Source organism: Ciconia boyciana, chromosome 1, assembly GCF_034638445.1.
Source record: "Ciconia boyciana chromosome 1, ASM3463844v1, whole genome shotgun sequence".
Classification (NCBI taxonomy): domain Eukaryota; kingdom Metazoa; phylum Chordata; class Aves; order Ciconiiformes; family Ciconiidae; genus Ciconia; species Ciconia boyciana.
Genome location: NC_132934.1, coordinates 93249742 through 93267116, shown reverse-complemented (window position 1 = coordinate 93267116; position 17375 = coordinate 93249742). Strand labels below are relative to the sequence as shown.

Sequence of the window (17375 nt, the reverse complement as noted above, 5' to 3'; positions counted from 1 at the left end):
CCATGGCCCCGCGCGGGCGCTGCTGGTGGGCTCTGCTGCTGGCCTGGCTGCCGGCCGGTGAGTGAGGCCGCGCCGGGGTGGCGGCGGGGTCCCGGCCCCCTCCCAGGGCCTCTCCCTGCCCAGGGACAACCCTGTGGCACAGGGGGCCGGGGCCCGGGAGGCGCCCTCGGGTTTTGCCTGGGGTTAACGTGGTGCGGCGTGGGGGGAGCGGCGGCGGCCCCCGGCGAGGGGAAGGGGTGGCCTGGCCCGGGCGAGCGTTGTTCCCCCCTTGGTGTCCCTCCTCGCCGGGCGGAAGAGCGGGGCCCTCCCGAGCTCGGCACGAAAGCCATGCGGAGAGGAGTTTCGTTATCCCAAAGGTGCGGCTAGCTGCTCTCCTAGGAGGAAGTGGCCGTCTGCTTCCTGGAAGCCTCCAGTATCGCTCGTGTGCGGCCAGGTTGGTTTGGACCTGAGCACAGGGTACAAACACGGAGGGGTTCCCCTTTGGCTTGCCGCAAGCGCCCACCCCAGCCTTTGCTACTAGCTCAGCAGCCCCAGCCTCTTTGGGCATCTGGTGTAGCTGCAGTGCTTCCATACCATGCTTGTATGGAGAACAGGAACTCACCTCCGTGTCCACAGGCGGCCTTCAGCAAGCAGAGTCCTTTCTGCCAAGCTTTGCAGGTTGCCTGACAGCTTCTGATCTCCTCTGGGAAATACAGTGATCATTTTGTTTCTTGGATGCCTGGGTCTTTGCTGATGATTTAGCTTTAAATATCAAAGCTTAGTCTTTCACAGAGAACCAGTAAAAGAAGCAAAAAAATAGGGAGGTATGCTTGCTGATTGTCTTGCTTGACAGCCTGATGTTCTAGCTAAAACTTGGCTTCACTGGCTCTGAAGGTTAGTGTCTTCAATTCGAAGCCATAGGCCTGAGGTAGTGGTAACTTACTAGGTTGGTAGTGTCCAGATTGGTTCTTTCCAACCAGGATAAGAAGGATAGCAGCATGCAGTGGAGTAATGCAGTCCAAGCTTAGGAACCAGCGTTAATTTCACAACTTTTCAGTTTTCTTGGAGGAGGTTAGTATGAAACATCAGACGTGCAGAGGCATCCGACTGTCCTCCAGTGGGAACAGTAGGTTTTTAACCTTTTTAAAAAAATAAGGAACTTATCTGTCAACTCTGACTCTTTTACAGAACAGAGGTAATGAGAAAGGATCCCTTTCATAAAGAGCTTTGGTTTCTGTAAGTGAAAAGCAGGTAGTGATTTTGAGTATTTTATTCTGGCCTGAGAGATGCTGCAGTAGGAAATCCATGGAAAATCTGTTCTGTTTCCATGAGCCTCAACAGGTCAGAATTCACACAGGAATTCATTTGATCACCAATGAGATCAAGGTTTTGCCAGTCTTGAGAGTCTGGATTTTGGATTGGGTTCATGTGATTTCCTGCCGTAAGATCCTGTGGGTTAGCTACTTCACAAGGAAAGCTGAAACAAGATGTATTGAACTACAATGTAGTTAAGTAAGAGCCACTGTAACTACCTGTCACCAGTCTTGACTTTGCCTTGCCTACCGTATTGCAAAAATTAGAGATCCTTGTTTTTGCTAGCAGTTTGCACAGCTGCTGATATTTCTACATTTAAGTGCATGCGTGTATAGCTTATTTTTCAGAGAAGCCTTGGACTCGGAGTGTACCCTGGTCCTCTGTGTTTGTGCGGTATTTTTAAGGCAAATGAGTTCACTCTGCCTGTGCTTTGAGTTGTCTGACCAGGAGTCAGTTTCAAACCAGAAACTCAGCAAGTACTGCATTGACAATATCCTACTGCAGAATTACTTGTTGAGGCAGCATTGCACCTCTGCAGCATGTTTTCCACTGGGTGGAAACTGGGTGAGCTCGTATTCACCTGGAACATACTGTGGAGGTACAGCCTAAGAGGACACTGAAAGAAAGATGCTTGCAGTTGTGATCCAGATGTTACTACATAGTCCCTTGTTCCCTTGCTGTCATCCTGAAAACATGGAGTAGAGGGAAAGTCTTTGAATATGCGATAAAAATCGAGTGCTGGTTCATGGTGACCCTTCAGTTGGTAGCTTCCAAGCCTCCCTCTTTCCTTCCCTCCTTTCCTGCTGTTGTGCTCCCCGGTTAAGAAGCAACTAGCATAGCACTGCAACCCCTGCCCTGTTCTCCAGGGTATCTTCCAGACATGGCATACCATGCTTGCTCCGCGCTGTTTGTATTGCCTTATCGAAGGCAACTGGTGATAACTTCACTATTGTTAATGACAAGCACAACTTACTGTATTATCAAAGTTTAAATAAGATAGGGATGTCTCTGGAGTGTGGCTGAAATAAAATATAGCTTATGAGAAACTTTGTAAAGCCTTCCTCAGTGGGTGCAGCTGCTTGGATAGAAAATGCTGTGGACGTTGTTACGGATGAGTTCTAAACATACATAACAATAGCTTCATTAAAAAGGAAAAAAAGGGTAACTGATGTGGTCTGTTCTGAAGTGCCAATAAACAGATTAAGTTTAGCTATGATGCTACAGCCCAAAAGTTGTATTGTCTTAATCCTGGTCACCACTAGATAACATTCTGATTACTATCTTAGTGAGACCTTGATAAAATTCATTTGGTGTTTATATGAATGGATGGTGCTGCAGAACTTTTCTGGTTAGGATGACAAGTGAAGGCAGTCCCATCCTGTGTGCTTCTGGGCCCAATGAATTATCTCCCCCAGCTTGGAGGGACAGTTTTCCCCATGCAGAAGGAGAGCACCGAGTGATGTGCTACATAATGGCTACTAATAGTTGCTTTGGAGAAAATAATTAAGTCCATACGGCAGGCCAATGCAGCTGGCTCCGAAGCTGCCTTCTGTCAGGGAAAGACGGGACTCACATTCTAACCAGGATTTGTAACTCTGGATGGCTTCACCAGAGGGGCTGGTGAGGTCCACAGGTGCAGGTCCTGGATGAGGCTGAGGGAGATGTACTTCAGTTGTTGGTCTGGTGCAGAGTGAAAGTTGTGATGTGAGGTCTGTTCCTGCTGGCTGACTGCCTTCTGTGTTCTCGTTTGCAGGTTGCCTCTCCCTCCTGGTGACAGTGCAGGATGTGGAGCGTTACACCACCTTATTTGCCACTGTCATCCTCAAGTGTGACTATAGCACCTCAGCACAACTGCAGGACGTGGTGGTGACCTGGCGCTTCAAATCCTTCTGCAAGGACCCCATCTTTGACTACTACTCAGTCTGTAAGTGTCAGGCTTGTCCTCCGAGGAATCCCTCTTCAAATGGAAAGGAAGGGGAAGGTAGACTTACTGGGCAATACAGGCTTTTGACCTCTTCCTGCCCACAAACCAGGTCGGGTGGTGGTATTTCCCTGAGGTCCAAGAAAAAATAGGTCATGTCTGTGATTTCCTTTGCAATGTTAAGGCTTTATGATATGATGTTGTAGAAATCCCAGCCAAAGCACCCCATTTGTCCTCCTTGTCATCAACTCAGAAGGCAGAGAGGCTCAGCCATGTTTGACACGTCAGTCTTGGCAGCCCCATCTTATGCTTCAGCATGTTTGAAAGCAAGGGCCCTGCAACAAGTGGACCTTATGATTCCATGGGGGACTCCATGGTTGGAGCTAGATACCTGTGACGAGGTGTTACTGATTTTAGGAAGCAGAAGAAACACGTGCATTTTGGAGGGCAGAAAGACTTCTAAGTAATAACATTTAGTACTGGTGGCAGCACTTCATGTGCAGACATTCTGGTGTGTGCAGCCTTAATTCGGGAGTGTTTAAGATGGGTTCTTGAAATGGTATGCAAACTGTATCCTGGGGGGCATCAAACACAATATAACCAGCCAGTCAAAAGAGGTGATGATCCCGCTATATTTAGTGTTGGTGCAGCCTCACCTTGAGTACTGTGTGCAGTTCTGGGCCCCACAATTTAAGAAGGATGTGAAGGTCCTTGAATGCATCCAGAGGAAGGCAACAAAGCTGGTGACAGGGCTGGAAGGAATGTCCTTTGAGGAGCAGCTAAGGACTTTGGGCTTTTCTAGTTTGGAGAAGAGAAGGCTGAGGGGCTACCTCATGGCTGTCTACAGCTTCCTGAGGAGGGGAAGTGAAGAGGGAGGTGCTGATCTCTTCTCCCTGGTATCCAGAGATAGGATGCATGGGAAGGGATCAAGGCTGCGCTGGGGAGGTTTAGACTGGACATTAGGAAGCATTTCTTTACCAAGAGAGTGGTCAAACACTGGAACAGGCTTCCTAGAAAGGTGGTTGATGCCTGTCAGTGTCTAAGAGGCATTTGGACAATGCCCTTAATAACATGCTTTAACTTTTGATCAGCCCTGAAGCAGTCAGGCAGTTGGGCTAGATGATCCTTGTGGGTCCCTTCCAATGGAACTATTCCCTTCTCTTCCCTTCCCTTCAAACCCTGCAGTATGTTTAAGCTGGCCAACCTTTTGCTTAACTGCATACTTAAGACTGAGCTCCAAGTGGGGAGCCTGGACTTGTTTGGTGTCTTGGTGCCCCAAACTCTCCTTTATGCAGACTGGATGGGTTGGGTAGGCATGTTACCAAGTGCTCTACAGCCTAGTCCACCAGCAGGTGGGTCCCTGGCTCTGCTGATCCCAGCATAATGTGTGTGCTTTGAGCCCAGGCTCAAGCTAATAGCCCCCAACAGGGACAGAAAGCGTGAAGGTCATGGTGTTTGCTTAGTTGGATCTGCTCTTCGTGATCCATTGTAGATAAAGCACTGGAGGAGCCTTTGACAAGCTTTGTCCTCTCCTCTCTTCATTGCAAGCCCTTTACAGACAATGCTGACTGTCTTTATCAGTTGTCTCCCCACATCTCAGCTCCCAAATACCTGGAAAATAATTTATATTGTGAGTCTGTCATAAGAGTATTGGACAGAAATTGCCTCTAGCCCTCCATTAATTCTGCTGGATCTCTCTACACGTAATCCTTAGCTGGAATCAGACGATGGATTCTTTTCTGTCTTTATGAGCTTCACAACATCTAATGGGATACAGGAGGGAAAGGGAGACAATCCCTATAGTGGTTCATGTATGTCTGGAGATTTGTTTGGTAAATAAACACACTTTTGTTTTAGTTCCAGTACTCCTGGGAGTTTTATGACTCTTTTTCCTTGCAGTTTATCTTCATGCTGGGAGATACCCTCCAGCCTACCACCATCAGCTTCTTTCTACTGTTGTTCTTTCAGTTGTGAGAACAGGAGGCATCTCCTCTGCAGCTTCTGCATTCTCAAAATCTCTGCCATTCCTGTGGCTCTACCTCTGTTTGCTTTTGAGTATTCCAAAGCAACTTGGCCTTGCTGGTTTGAAGCCATGCTTTGTATTACTAAACCAAAGCAAATGCACACATGCATTCAAGAGTTTCTCTGCTGCTCACAAGGGATAGAAATTGGTCCTTTGAAATAACTTTTGGCATCTTATTTGATGATGTGTGTTTGTAGCATACCAGGCTGGTTTAGCTCTTGGCCAGGACCCATCTGACGACTGCAATGACAGCCAGCGAAAGGTGCGCATTGTCATCCAGAAATATGGGCAGAAGGAGCCTGTGCTGGGTATCGACTACCAGCAACGAAAGATCACCATTCAGAACCGTAAGTGACTTGACCTCCCAGGCAGGGAGTGAACTCAGTAATTATCTGATATCTGGGCCTGCCAAGTGAAGAGAAGTGTAAACATGGCTAATGTCATCTGTAGCTTACATATTCTGTGAGGTGGCAATGAAATAAAAGTTGTGAAGGGCCCTGTCCCCAGCTGGCCTGAGGGTGTTGGAGGTACTACAAGCTAAGACTGAGCTGAGGATGCCTGAGCATTTTGCTGAAGAGTGCAAAAGTAAGCTGAGGACTAGAAAAAAGTTCTTCCAAGAAGTACCGCATAGTTGTCCAGGTGCATTATAAGCTCCCTGCTGTCCCTGGAGCAATAGCTGCTGCTACTGCCAGAAGAGTTATTAGAATGGCTTGCCTAATGGGGACAGTGATCTGTGTTCCAAAATGAGTAGGGCTGGCAGCAATGGGTATCTGTTAACATCCATCACCCAGCAGCATGCTGGTTATTTCACTCCACACAGAAGTAGTCCCACTTCTAAGTAGCATTGCCTTCCAGCAACACAAAGAAAAAAGGGACTGGCAGTTGATGCTGTTTTCAGGAGTTTGCAATGGACTCAAATGGGATTGTTTGAAGGTGATGGCTACACTTGGGAAGAGGGGAGATGCAGTACTATATGTCACCTGCAGGCAGAGAGCCCTCTTAGTGTGGGCCTGAAAGCAATGTCCGTCAGTCCCAAATAGCCTGCTGACCTCTCAGTCCCTCTCCCACAGGGGCAGACCTTGTCATCAGTGAGGTCATGTGGTGGGACCATGGCGTGTACTACTGCACTGTGGAAGCACCAGGAGATACCTCAGGTGATGCGGACAAAGAAGTTAAGCTGATTGTTCTCCGTAAGTGTCTGTGGTTTGTTGCCTGGGTGGCAGATATCTCCTCCTGTTCTCTTTCTCCCCACCCCAAGATGTCTCCAGCAGTGGAAAGGTGCTCAGTAACTTACTATGCCCAGGTACATCAGGATCCTCTTTTTCTCTCCGTTTTTCCCATAGACTGGCTCACAGTACTCCTCATCAGTCTCGGTGGCCTCCTCCTCCTTCTGCTGATTGGAGTATGCTGGTGCCAGTGCTGCCCCCAGTATTGCTGCTGCCACATCCCATGTGTCTGCTGCCCAACCCGGTGCTGCTGTAATGAGGAAGGTGAGGTTCAAGCAAATATGCGTCCATTCAATGGCTTCTGTCAAGACAAAAGCTTCACTGGGAGTTTGCTGAGCTCCACTTTCTCCCTCCAGTTCAGCATCCGTATAGACTCTTTGGCCACTGTGACCTCCGTGACCAGCTTATGTGAGTTTAGAGGAGGGGAGCTAGGATACATGGAGCCCATCTTGCTCCTCTGTGTCCTACTTTCAGCAGCTCCTCACTCACACCTTGCTACCAACTTCTCTCATGTCATCCAGGGCACGATCAGCTCCCTTGTATGAGTAGCTCAGGACTTTTCTTCCCTGTCTTGTAGTTCATATGCCTGTGCATGTGAGGAAGGCAAACACGTGCCTTGGTACTACTCTCCAAACTGGCCTAACCTTCAAGTGTGTTGCTCTGAGAGGTAATTATGTAAAAATTGGAATTTTCTATCTTCATGTTATTTTCAGAGCTGCTCCTTCCACAAGAAAAATGGTTTGTTTGTTTTTCTTTGGGGAAGGAAGTGACGAGAAAGAAAGGAGAAAGATGGTCTGTCTTGGTGATCAACCCTGCAAATGCATTGTGAGGTTTTGAGGGTCAAGAGAAACTTTGTTGTGCATAGGTTTTAGCAGTAATGAAGATTCTGCAGCCAGACCCTGTTCTCTTAAGAAGGTCAGCGTTTGATTTTGGCTACTAAGGTCATATAACCTCTATGTTCCTGTACCTGAAACTTAGTAGCAACACGATGTGGAATAGCCCCCCTGCAGCTTACACAATCTGACAGGAACAAAATGCAACAAATACATTTATTTATCACTGAAATCACCAGGTTTCTTCCCCAGATGCTACAAGGAGAAGATTTATAAACAAGGAGCTGTGTTTCTGCTTTCCCTTTACCTGCAAAAGAGCTATTTGGTATATCTTGGGTGTTAGTAGAGAGTTTTAGAATCATAGAATCATAAAATAGTTTGGGTTTGAAGGGACCTTTAAAGGTCATCTAGTCCAACCCGCCTGCAATGAGCAGGGCCATCTTCAACTACATCAGGTTGCTCAGAGCCCCATCCAACCTGACCTTGAATGTTTCCAGGGATGGGGCATCTGCCACCTCTCTGGGCAACCTGTTCCAGTGTTTACCACCCTCATTGTAAAAAATTTCTTCCTTATCTAGTCTAAATCTCCCCTCTTTTAGTTTAAAACCATTACCCTTTGTCCTACCACAACAGGTGCTGCTAAAAAGTTTGTCCCCATCCTTCTTATAAGCCCCCTTTAAGTACTGAAAGGCTGCAATAAGGTCTCCCAGGAGCCTTCTCTTCTCCAGGCTGAACAACCCCAACTCTGTCAGTCTTTCTTCATAGGAGAGGTGTTCCATCCCTCTGATCATTTTTGTGGCCCTCCTCTGGACCTGCTCCAACAGGTCCATGTCTTTCCTGTGCTGAGGACCCCAGAGCTGGATGCAGTACTCCAGGTGGGGTCTCCCCAGAGCGGAGTAGAGGGGCAGAATCACCTCCCTTGACCTGCTGGTCACGCTTCTTTTGATGCAGCCCAGGATACAGTTGGCCTTCTGGGCTGCAAGCACATGTTGTCATCTCATGTCCGGCTTTTCATCCACCAGGACCCCAAGTCCTTCTCTGCAGGGCTGCTGGCAATCCCTTCATCCTCCAGCTAGTATTGATACAGGGGGTTGCCCCGACCCAGGTGCAGGACCTTGCACTTGGCCTTGTTGAACCTCATGAGGTTCACATGGACCCACTTCTCCAGCTTGTCCAGGTCCCTCTGGATGACATCCCATCCTTCTGGTGTGTCAACTGCACCACTCAGCTTGGTGTCATCTGCAAACTTGCTGAGGGTGCGCTCGATCCCACTGTCTGTGTTGTCGATGAAGATATTAAACAGCAGTGATCCCAATATGGACCCCTGAGGGACACCACTTGTCACCGATCTCCATCTGGACATCGAGTCGTTGACCACTACCCTCTGGATGTGACTATCCAACCAATTCCTCATCCACCGAATAGTCCACCCATCAAATCCATATCTCTCCAATTTAGAGAGAAGGATGTTGTGGGGGATCGTGACAGAGGCCTTACAGAAGTCCAGATAGATGACATCCATAGCTCTTCCCTTGTCTACTGATGTAGTCACTCTATCACAGAATGCCACTAGGTTGGTCAGGCAGGACTTGCCCTTGGTGAAGCCATGCTGGCTGTCTCGAATCGCCTCCCTGTCCTCCATATGCCTTAGCATAGCTTCTAGGAGGATCTGTTCCATGATCTTCCCAGGCACAGAGGTGAGGCTGACAGGTTGGCAGTTCCCAGGGTCCTCCTTTCTACCCTTTTTCAAAGTAGGCACAATGTTTCCCTTCTTCCAGTTACCAGGGACTTCACCTGACTGCCATGACTTTTCAAATATCATGGAGAGTGGCTTGGCAACTACATCAGCCAGTTCCCTCAGGACTCTGGGATGCATCTTGTCAGGTCCCATAGACTTATGTATGTTCAGGTTCCTCAGGTGGTCACGAACCTGATCTTCCCTTACAGTGGGAGGGACTTCACCCCCCCAGTCCCTGCCTTCTGGTCCATCCACTCGAGAGGTGTGGGAAGACAGGTTGCCAGTAAAGGCTGAGGCAAAGAAGTTGTTGACTACCTCAGCCTTCTCCTCATCCGTTGTTACCAGTTTGCCAGTCTTGCTCATCATAGATTTAAGCTTAATTTGCTTAGCCCTTGCAAAGACCGAACAGACCATCCCTCTCATTTGCTAAAAGCAAAACAAAACACTTTCTGGGGGCTTTACTAGTTGTCAAGTAAAATGTGTGGTGTTGAGGAGGCTATGGAAATTTGGCAGAAAAATTAGTTTCCATGAAGGGAGAGAGAGGTGATGGAGATGAAAGACTCACACCTCCAGACTTCCTAGTTCTCATCAAAAAAGGGATTCAGAATATGTGTGAGTTCTTTTTTGGTTTTCTGTGCTGTAGGAAATGATACCACACTCCAGACTGCTGCTGTTGTCTTTCCTGCCTCCTGTTGAGGATAGGTAGGAGGGATGCTTGCGGGGTTCCCAAAACCTCTCCCTGCTCATGAGAGATGAGTCCAAGCTCCTTGCCTGGCTGCTGGATTCTGTGGCCGTAATTTCCATCCCAACTGCCTACCCTCTTTATCCACTTTGCAAGGGATCCTTGTGCCTGCTCCCCTCCTCTGGTGCACCTTCTCTTCACTTCATCCTGCCTCTGACTTACTTTTTTGGACTCCAAGAAATGAACTGGAGGTCTTAAAAACCACAAGAAGATAGCTACAGGGGGCATCTTAAAAAACAGTCCTAAGGAATAACAGTTCCACACAGCTGAAAAGAAGTCAGAAATCCTCAACTAGGTCTTAGCAGTTACAGTGCGAGCCGAGTACGGGTGATTTCTTCCCAATTATTGGCCACTAGAGGGTAGCCTAGATCTGCTGAACAGTCATAGATGCCATTGAGGCAAGGTAATTCTGGGTGTTTTAAGTCAGGTCATTAACTAACATGATTTTGACCCTAGTGATAAAAGAAGTACATTGTTTGAGTAATTCAGAATTGGTGTACAGAAATATTAAACGTGCCCCAGGAGCAAGCCAATTACATTCCCCATGGAAAGCTCTGAGAAAAGTCCACCAGGGTAAATATACGTATGACCTCCTTATGTTCTTTATTGTTCCTTTTCTACTGTGGACTTCTTCCACTAATGAATTGGTGCAAAATAGGATATACTTGCACCTGGGTCTGACTAGGTTGGAAAATTATTTTTTTATAATTGGCCCAGCAGCTGTGAATCTGTCAAAGGTGAAGAACAAGCTTTCTCAGCAGGGAGTAAGTGGAGGGAACAACGCGACGTTCTGCCAAAGTTTGATAGCAGGTATGAGTTTTGGAATTAGGGTGAATCTGATCTTCCTCAGATAAATATGTTCACTTTAAAAAGAGATCTGTAACTTTACTTGCATTTTGCAGGTGGGGAACCAGCGTATATATTGGGGTCAAACTGGAAGGCAAAGTATCTGGGGAAGGAAGAGAGGATGAAAGTAGTGAAGGAAGTCCAAGGGTAATTCTGCATTTGTTCAGCTGTAGAGAGAGATCAGAGAATTACAGGGACAGGATTACTTTGGTCCTAGTGACTGCTTTCATACCTTAAGGAGGGGAACCCTAAGTAGGTATGCCCACAGCTGCTGGGCCTTTCACTCCTCAGGCAAAGACTGTGGTCAAAACCCAGGGACATGCACTTAGCAGGTTCTAGGACATTCTCAAGGTGATAACTGGAGGAATGGGAGAGGAAGAGATAAGGCCTTTCCCTTCTTTTTATCCTTTTTCATTTTCCTCTTTCTCTCTTCCTCTAAGTTTGAAACCTAAAAGGCAGGAAAACCCCTTGGGGAAAAAAAAATAACGAAGCAAGTTAAATAAAATGCTCTCAAGCCACACGGCTTTGAAGAAAAATCAGAGTATTAGGATTAAAACCCCTGAAGTTTCCAGCTTTGTAGTTGGCACTCTGGTTGGAGCCAGGCTGGGGAGGGGGAGGGAGTTTGGAGTGGAGGATGAAGTGAAGCTGCATGAACTGTGGGGAAAGGGAAGGATGTGTTCAGAGGCATGGTCAGTCCCTGTTTTGCTGCAAGTAGTGCTCTGTATAAATTCAGTGAACCAGTTAAAGGAGGACATGTTTAATAACTGGAGTGCTACCTGAAATGGAGAGCTCAGTCCCAAAGAACGTGCAGTCTAAATGCTGCCTGCTGCAGATGAACCCAGGGGACAGAATTAATTGGAGCTTAGCTGTAGCCTGGTTTCTTAAAGAGGCAAGGCTTATGCAGTCAACCTGTCTGTCTATCCCCCATCTCTTTCCCTCCAATAGCTTTTAATTTCATCAGCCAACTTCAGCCAGATTTATCAGAGGGGTAAAAGTCTCAAAGGCAATTACGTTCCTATCTGTCTCCTGAACTCCATAGCCAGGAATGTTCTGTTCATGCCTGACCAGAGAAGAGGCTGCAGTAAAAGCCTGCCACTTCTGAAACTCCAGAGAAGTCATATAAGAGAAAATTTGCAAAGGCCCTGTTGCAGAAAAGCTTCACCCAGTAATGACAGACAAACCATGCAGAGTCAGGCTTTGTAAGGTCTGGGTCTTGCAGAATTTATTTGCTCGTAAACTTAAACTTAAGTTGTCTGTGGTAGAAGGAGTAAGTTTCTGTAAGATGTTTTTAGGTATTCCCAAAAAAGAAGCAGCAATGAGTGATGGTTTTGAAGACAGGGATGGTGAGGTTGTCTGTGTAGAGGAGGTGAGATGGAAGCACTGAAAAAAGTGAAGTGGAATTGGAGCCTGACCCCATCAGTAGGGGTCTGGAGTTAGTGGTGGAAAAACAGTGAGAGAGAGAAATTTCCACTGAGTTTGGTCTTTTGGCACACTAGACATTGCTGTTGAGAACAGGAAATTGAGTTTGTTAACCATTTTGACCACACTGTCCTAATTTTAGCAGTCACGCCGAGGTAAATTACAGAGAGAGACAACAAGAGTGCTTGAAAGACTAGAAAGGGAGAAGCTGGACAGTGCATCTTTGAGTGCCCTATTTGTGGAACAGAGAGGAAATGATGGAGCATGGTGTGGAAAATATGATCTGGACAGAGCCTACATGAAGGTGGCAAAAAAGTTCTCGTTTAGCTGTAAATCAAAGCCAAAAGGGAAAAGGACCAATGATGAGCTGAAAGAGTTTTAAGAGAGAGAAAAAAGTGTGGTATGTCTTGCTGTATGAAACATTATTTCCCACCTTTCCACAACTGTACTCATAATGACAGGGCAGGTAGAAGTCTGGCATTTGGTTACGTGCTGTGTACTTAATCGTAGTGCCATTTGTTCCCAGTTGCTGGAACCATACCCTGAATGTCAGGCAATAACCCATTTCTTCTGTTTTAGGTATCTTTTTGAAGTTGTACAACTTTGTATTGGAATTTCCTGTGCTCTGTTTTACCTTTGTCATAGGGTGGAGAGAGGTTTTCGTTCTGTGAATTTCCTATATCTGATCACATCCAAAGACTACAGTCTATCAAGCAAAATGGTACGTGGTCTGCAAGCTGTGCTCTCTGGATAGCTGCTGTAAGCTTTCTTCTTCTTTTACAGTACTGGCACGGCATCGGTTCATGAAGCAGGCTCAGGCACTTGCCCCTTGGATGTCACCCAACATGTTCTATGGAGGTGGTGACAGGAACTCACAACTTTCCTCTTACCAGCTGAACCCTCTACTGCAACAAGGTGAGACCATGGGCATCATTTCAGAGGGAAATCAGGATTAGAAACAGGTAACTTCTCAGGGAGGTTCAGCAGTGAGGCTTTAGCCTCTCTACTACAAAAGAGAGAAAGATGTTCCTAGCATGACTGCATGTCCTAGCATGACAGCTCTGCTACATCTGCAGCATACTATAGACTTGCCTGCGTGGATAAATACAGCCTATCCATCTTAAGTGTCTTGCTAGGCTCAGTGCTGGGTGAAGTAGTTTAATGCTAACTAAGGTATGTCTGTGCTACACCCCAGCGACTGCAGGGTAAATATACCCAGCTTATCTCGCTTCATGTGGTAGAGGAGGGTACTGTCTCTTTGTTCTGCTGTGCTGGTCACGGTCAACTCCTTATAGCCAAAACTGACATGACAAGTGAGGTACAATTTGTTTGAGTTCTTATCAAATGTCTAGTCTTCAAATGATTAAGGGCAAACTGCCTTCTGTGCAATAGATCTAGCCTGCATGCAGCAAAAAATGAAGGACTCTTTAATGAACCAGGAAGAATTTGCCAGTTGTTCTGCCCCAAAATCACTTGTGTTAGTGGTATTTATTTGTAACTAATGGAGGAGGGAAGATGGAGTTTCTGAAGTCCTAGAGAAATAAGTAATAAAATAACTTATTACCAGTAATATTATTTAATCACCCAAGGAAAATAGGGGAATTCAACATAATGACTTCTCAAATAAATATAACATATTTTTCATCTGAAATTAGCTTTTTCATCACTATACAGCAGTCACAGATTTACTCTGTGTCTGATGAGTCTTCACTGTTGTTTGAAGAAATAGTTTGCAAACATCTTAAATGCTAGATTCAAGATGTTTGAGTATATACCTTTTTAGCCCGCTAGTTAATTCTACAGTTACCATTTTTCCTAGCCAGGGCACCAGTTTTCCTTAGGACGATCTGGTGACTGAGCCACCATAATTTAAGACAATGCACTGAGTCTTCTCAAGGAAATCCATGTGCATGCTGGCAGAAAACGGGCAAGTTCCTCAGGCAGTTTCTTAGCCTGTGTTTTCATAGTCCTTGAATCTCTTGTGCTTAAGTTTCCCTTAAATTTGTTTCAGGTCAGCTTTTTAGAGATGTTGGGTAGAAGGGACCTCTAAGGTCATGTCATCCTACCTCTTGCTCAAAGCAAGACTGTCACCAACCTCAGTCACATTAGCTGTGGCTTTGTCCAGCTGAGTCTTGGAAACCTGCAAGGATGGAGATTCTATGACTTCTTTGGGTAACTGTTCCAGAGCTGGACCAGTCTCCTAGTGAAGAAACTTCTCCATTTGCTATTTATATGTATACATACGTGTGTGTGTATGTGTGCATATATATATATAAATTTCTTTTGCAGTATTGGTTCATATTTCTTCCAGTTCAATGAGATATAAGAGGAAACACTATGAACTTTCTCTGATTTTTTTTTTTTAATAAAATTTGCTATCGATGCTGTAGGAAAAAAATGTTCCTCTCTCTAAATACATAAACTGTATTTCCAGGTGTGCTGGCTGACTGTGATTTCTTACCTCTGTCCTGCCCAAAACACAGATCATGCTGAAACTTACTAGTTACTACTCTTTGTACCTTTCCTTGTGTGGTCTGGATGTGCTGGTTGTGGTGTTTGAGACTCGTGCAGCTCTTGCAGTGAGGAGGAGCAGGAGAAGAGAGGCTCAAAAGGGACTCAGCCTGGATCATTAGTGCAGAAAGGCCCTCTCTTTACTGTTTTCCCTTGACTTGCTGTGTTCTCATGTGCTTTTATGCTCAGATGTGTCTCTGCAGAACAGTCTTCCACTGGTGCAGCCACAAGCTCAGCTTTCCCCTAACAAGGGTGTTTTGGACTATCTGGAGTCTGAAATCCAAAACCTTAACATGTCACAGCTCCGGCCACCCTCCCACCAGCGGCAGGCTCTGCAGCCCAGCTTGCTGTCCTCCCTGGGCTCCGAGATCATGCCACCTCCTCTCGCTGATCACGTCTCCTCCATCCATGGGAGCAGCAACTCCTCACGGCCACAGAGAGCTGCCCACACCCCCAGACCCTGGGACTCTGCAGCAGAGGACAGGAGGGAAAACCGGAGGTGGCCCTTGCCTTCCAGTGGGGATTCTCATTCCAGCTACAGTCGGGAGCCCTGGGACAGGCAGCGAGAGGACCATCCTCAGAGGCAGAGGACAGGCGGCTACAATGGCAGGCCGCAGCACTCCAGACGGGATGTGTCACCCCCACGCCAGGCTGAGAGGGGCAAGAGCAGCAGCAGCAGCTGCAGTTTCTATCCAGAGGAGGCCAAGGAGCGCTCCAGCCACCATCATGGCTTGAGACAGGAGCCTGCAAGGAGGCAAGACTACCAGCACCACACCAGGAGGAGCAATAACTCAGGTCAGCGGCGGCACAGCTACTCTCCCCCTTCTCGCCGGGGGTCGTGGAGCTCCTCAGAAGAGCAAGTCCGTCGCCCAGCGACAAACCGCAGGCGGCGGCACCAGTCTCGGGAATGGCCAGAAGATAAACCCCCCAGTTATCGCTCATTAGAAGTCATCCCAGGTCGGGACAACAAGCACAAAGGCAGCGCAGGGCCACGCTCGGTGAGTCAGCTACCTTTTTGCTTTCCCATCTAAGGGAAGAGGTGGGTTTTGGGGAGCAAGAGTGAGTGTTTGTTACTTTCTGCAGCCTGTTGTCTTTCAAATGGAGGGCAAGGGGCACTGGGTGTGCTGCGCAGCTTGGTTATGAAGAGGCTGCTGAGTTCCCTGCCTTCAGACACGTGTTGCATGGCTATAGTGTGTTCAGGGGCAAAGTGAGCAGTCAAATAAAGTAGGTCCCCTACCACATCCCACACCAGGTGACATGTTATACCCTCTCATTCCTGTCCCCACCTAGAGGCATCTCAGGCTGGGTGTATGTGTTGGTGTTAGAATAGCTGTTCTCCTGGCACTGCCTGGGGGGAAAGCACTTCCAGAGTAGGCAGCAGTACCAAGTATCCTTCTGCAACCCTCTCTGGTGTTGGTTTACTTCTGATTTCTTTTAACATGTGCATGATTCTCCTATTATCGATCTCCAACATTAAATTTTTATAGTAGCTTGGTGATTTTTTTAAGATCATTCGTATGGGATAATCATAAGGCATCATACAGGTAAGATGCCTAAAGCTACATGAAATAGGCTTTAAGATCATGGGTGGCTATAGTGGTGAGAAATGTGTGATCCTCCAGGCCAGGTGGAAGAGGGTGGCTCGCTTGTTGGGACTCGTGAGAACTGAACGTGCATTATATGGGCAGTGAACAGCTATTGTTCACAGCTCATCTTGTCAGTTTACACTGGGACTAGATTTCAGGTAGCAACCTAAGGGTGAAAAGCTTCATATCCAATTGCTAGTCTCCAAGTTAGACAGTGTATTCCCCCTTAAAAAACAAAGGGTTTTTAAAATTAAAAAATGTTAAGTGTCTCTTATCACATATATGCAGAATTTTACCAGGTGGGAGTCTTCTCAAAGGGCTGTATTTTGCACATTACCATTTTCCCTTCTGAGTTTTGGGAGGAAGTGCAGTTCTAATCCCAGCTGGGATGCAAATGGTTTTGTTATGGTGCTCAGAGCAGGTAGGAAGACATATGATTTCCATTCATACTTCCTTGTTCCTGAATCTTCTATTTTCTCTTGCAGGACAGAGGAAGTTCCCACAGTGGAAGAAGCATAGTCATTTAATGCCAGTACTGAAAGAACTAAGATTCCCACCGGACTCCTCTTAGCTTTTCTACTATGTAGGTTGGGATGGCTGCTTTTGATTGAACAGACAACCAGCAAAAACACAGATGAAGCAGCTTCCCCTTAGACTTACAGCTCTGAAGAATCTATGTCTAGTGCCCATGAAAGCAATACATAACCCATTTTTATTCTTGCTGTGATTTGGAAACTTAGGTTTGCAATAGGCTGTGGTCTGTTGAAAACATTCTATTGGAAACAGCAGATTTTTTCTGTAAATGGTATATTCCCAATCTTTAAAGAGAGATACCAGTTGTCTTTTAGGTGCCCTGGCACTGCAAGGACCCCAGTCCGTAGAATGCTGGTCCTTTGCACACCAGTTACTGGAGAAGGACTCCAATGATCGCAGAGTTGTAAAGTCACAGGACAGTAGAATAATTTAGGTTGGAAGAGGCCTCTGGAGGTCATCTGATCCAGTCCACTGGCAGTTTGGTGTCAGGGAGGCACAGCATCTCCTTTCTAAGGCCCTCTGTTGTGCTTCACAATGTGTAATGTTTGCTTCTTCTGCCTGGCTGCTCAGCATAGTTGGGGCAGTTGCTTCCTTTTGTCCCCGGTAAGCCTCTCTCCCAAACAAAAGGATCACAGTGTTGTAAGGATGTTTGACTGCCTTAATAAGGGCTCACTAGCACGTCTGCAAATTGCCAGTTTATCCA

At 46.7% G+C, this 17375-nt stretch overlaps 1 protein-coding gene across 1 annotated transcript; it reads left to right on the top strand.

The window, feature by feature from the left end:
* Positions 1 to 2: 2 nt before the first annotated feature.
* Positions 3 to 16665, top strand: ILDR1 (immunoglobulin like domain containing receptor 1). Its single transcript, XM_072851295.1, has 8 exons — positions 3 to 57; positions 3047 to 3217; positions 5435 to 5584; positions 6308 to 6427; positions 6581 to 6727; positions 12825 to 12956; positions 14742 to 15550; positions 16624 to 16665. The coding sequence occupies exons 1-8, from the start codon at positions 3 to 5 to the stop codon at positions 16663 to 16665; spliced, it is 1626 nt and encodes a 541-aa protein (XP_072707396.1).
* The last annotated feature ends 710 nt before the right edge of the window (positions 16666 to 17375 follow it).

Coding starts and splice junctions, on each gene's coding strand:
- ILDR1 (XM_072851295.1), top strand. CDS start 3: ATGGCCCCGCGCGGGCGCTGCTGGTGGGCTCTGCTGCTGGCCTGGCTG. Junction 58..3,046: donor GCTGGCCTGGCTGCCGGCCG/GTGAGTGAGGCC, acceptor TCTCGTTTGCAG/GTTGCCTCTCCCTCCTGGTG. Junction 3,218..5,434: donor CTTTGACTACTACTCAGTCT/GTAAGTGTCAGG, acceptor GTGTGTTTGTAG/CATACCAGGCTGGTTTAGCT.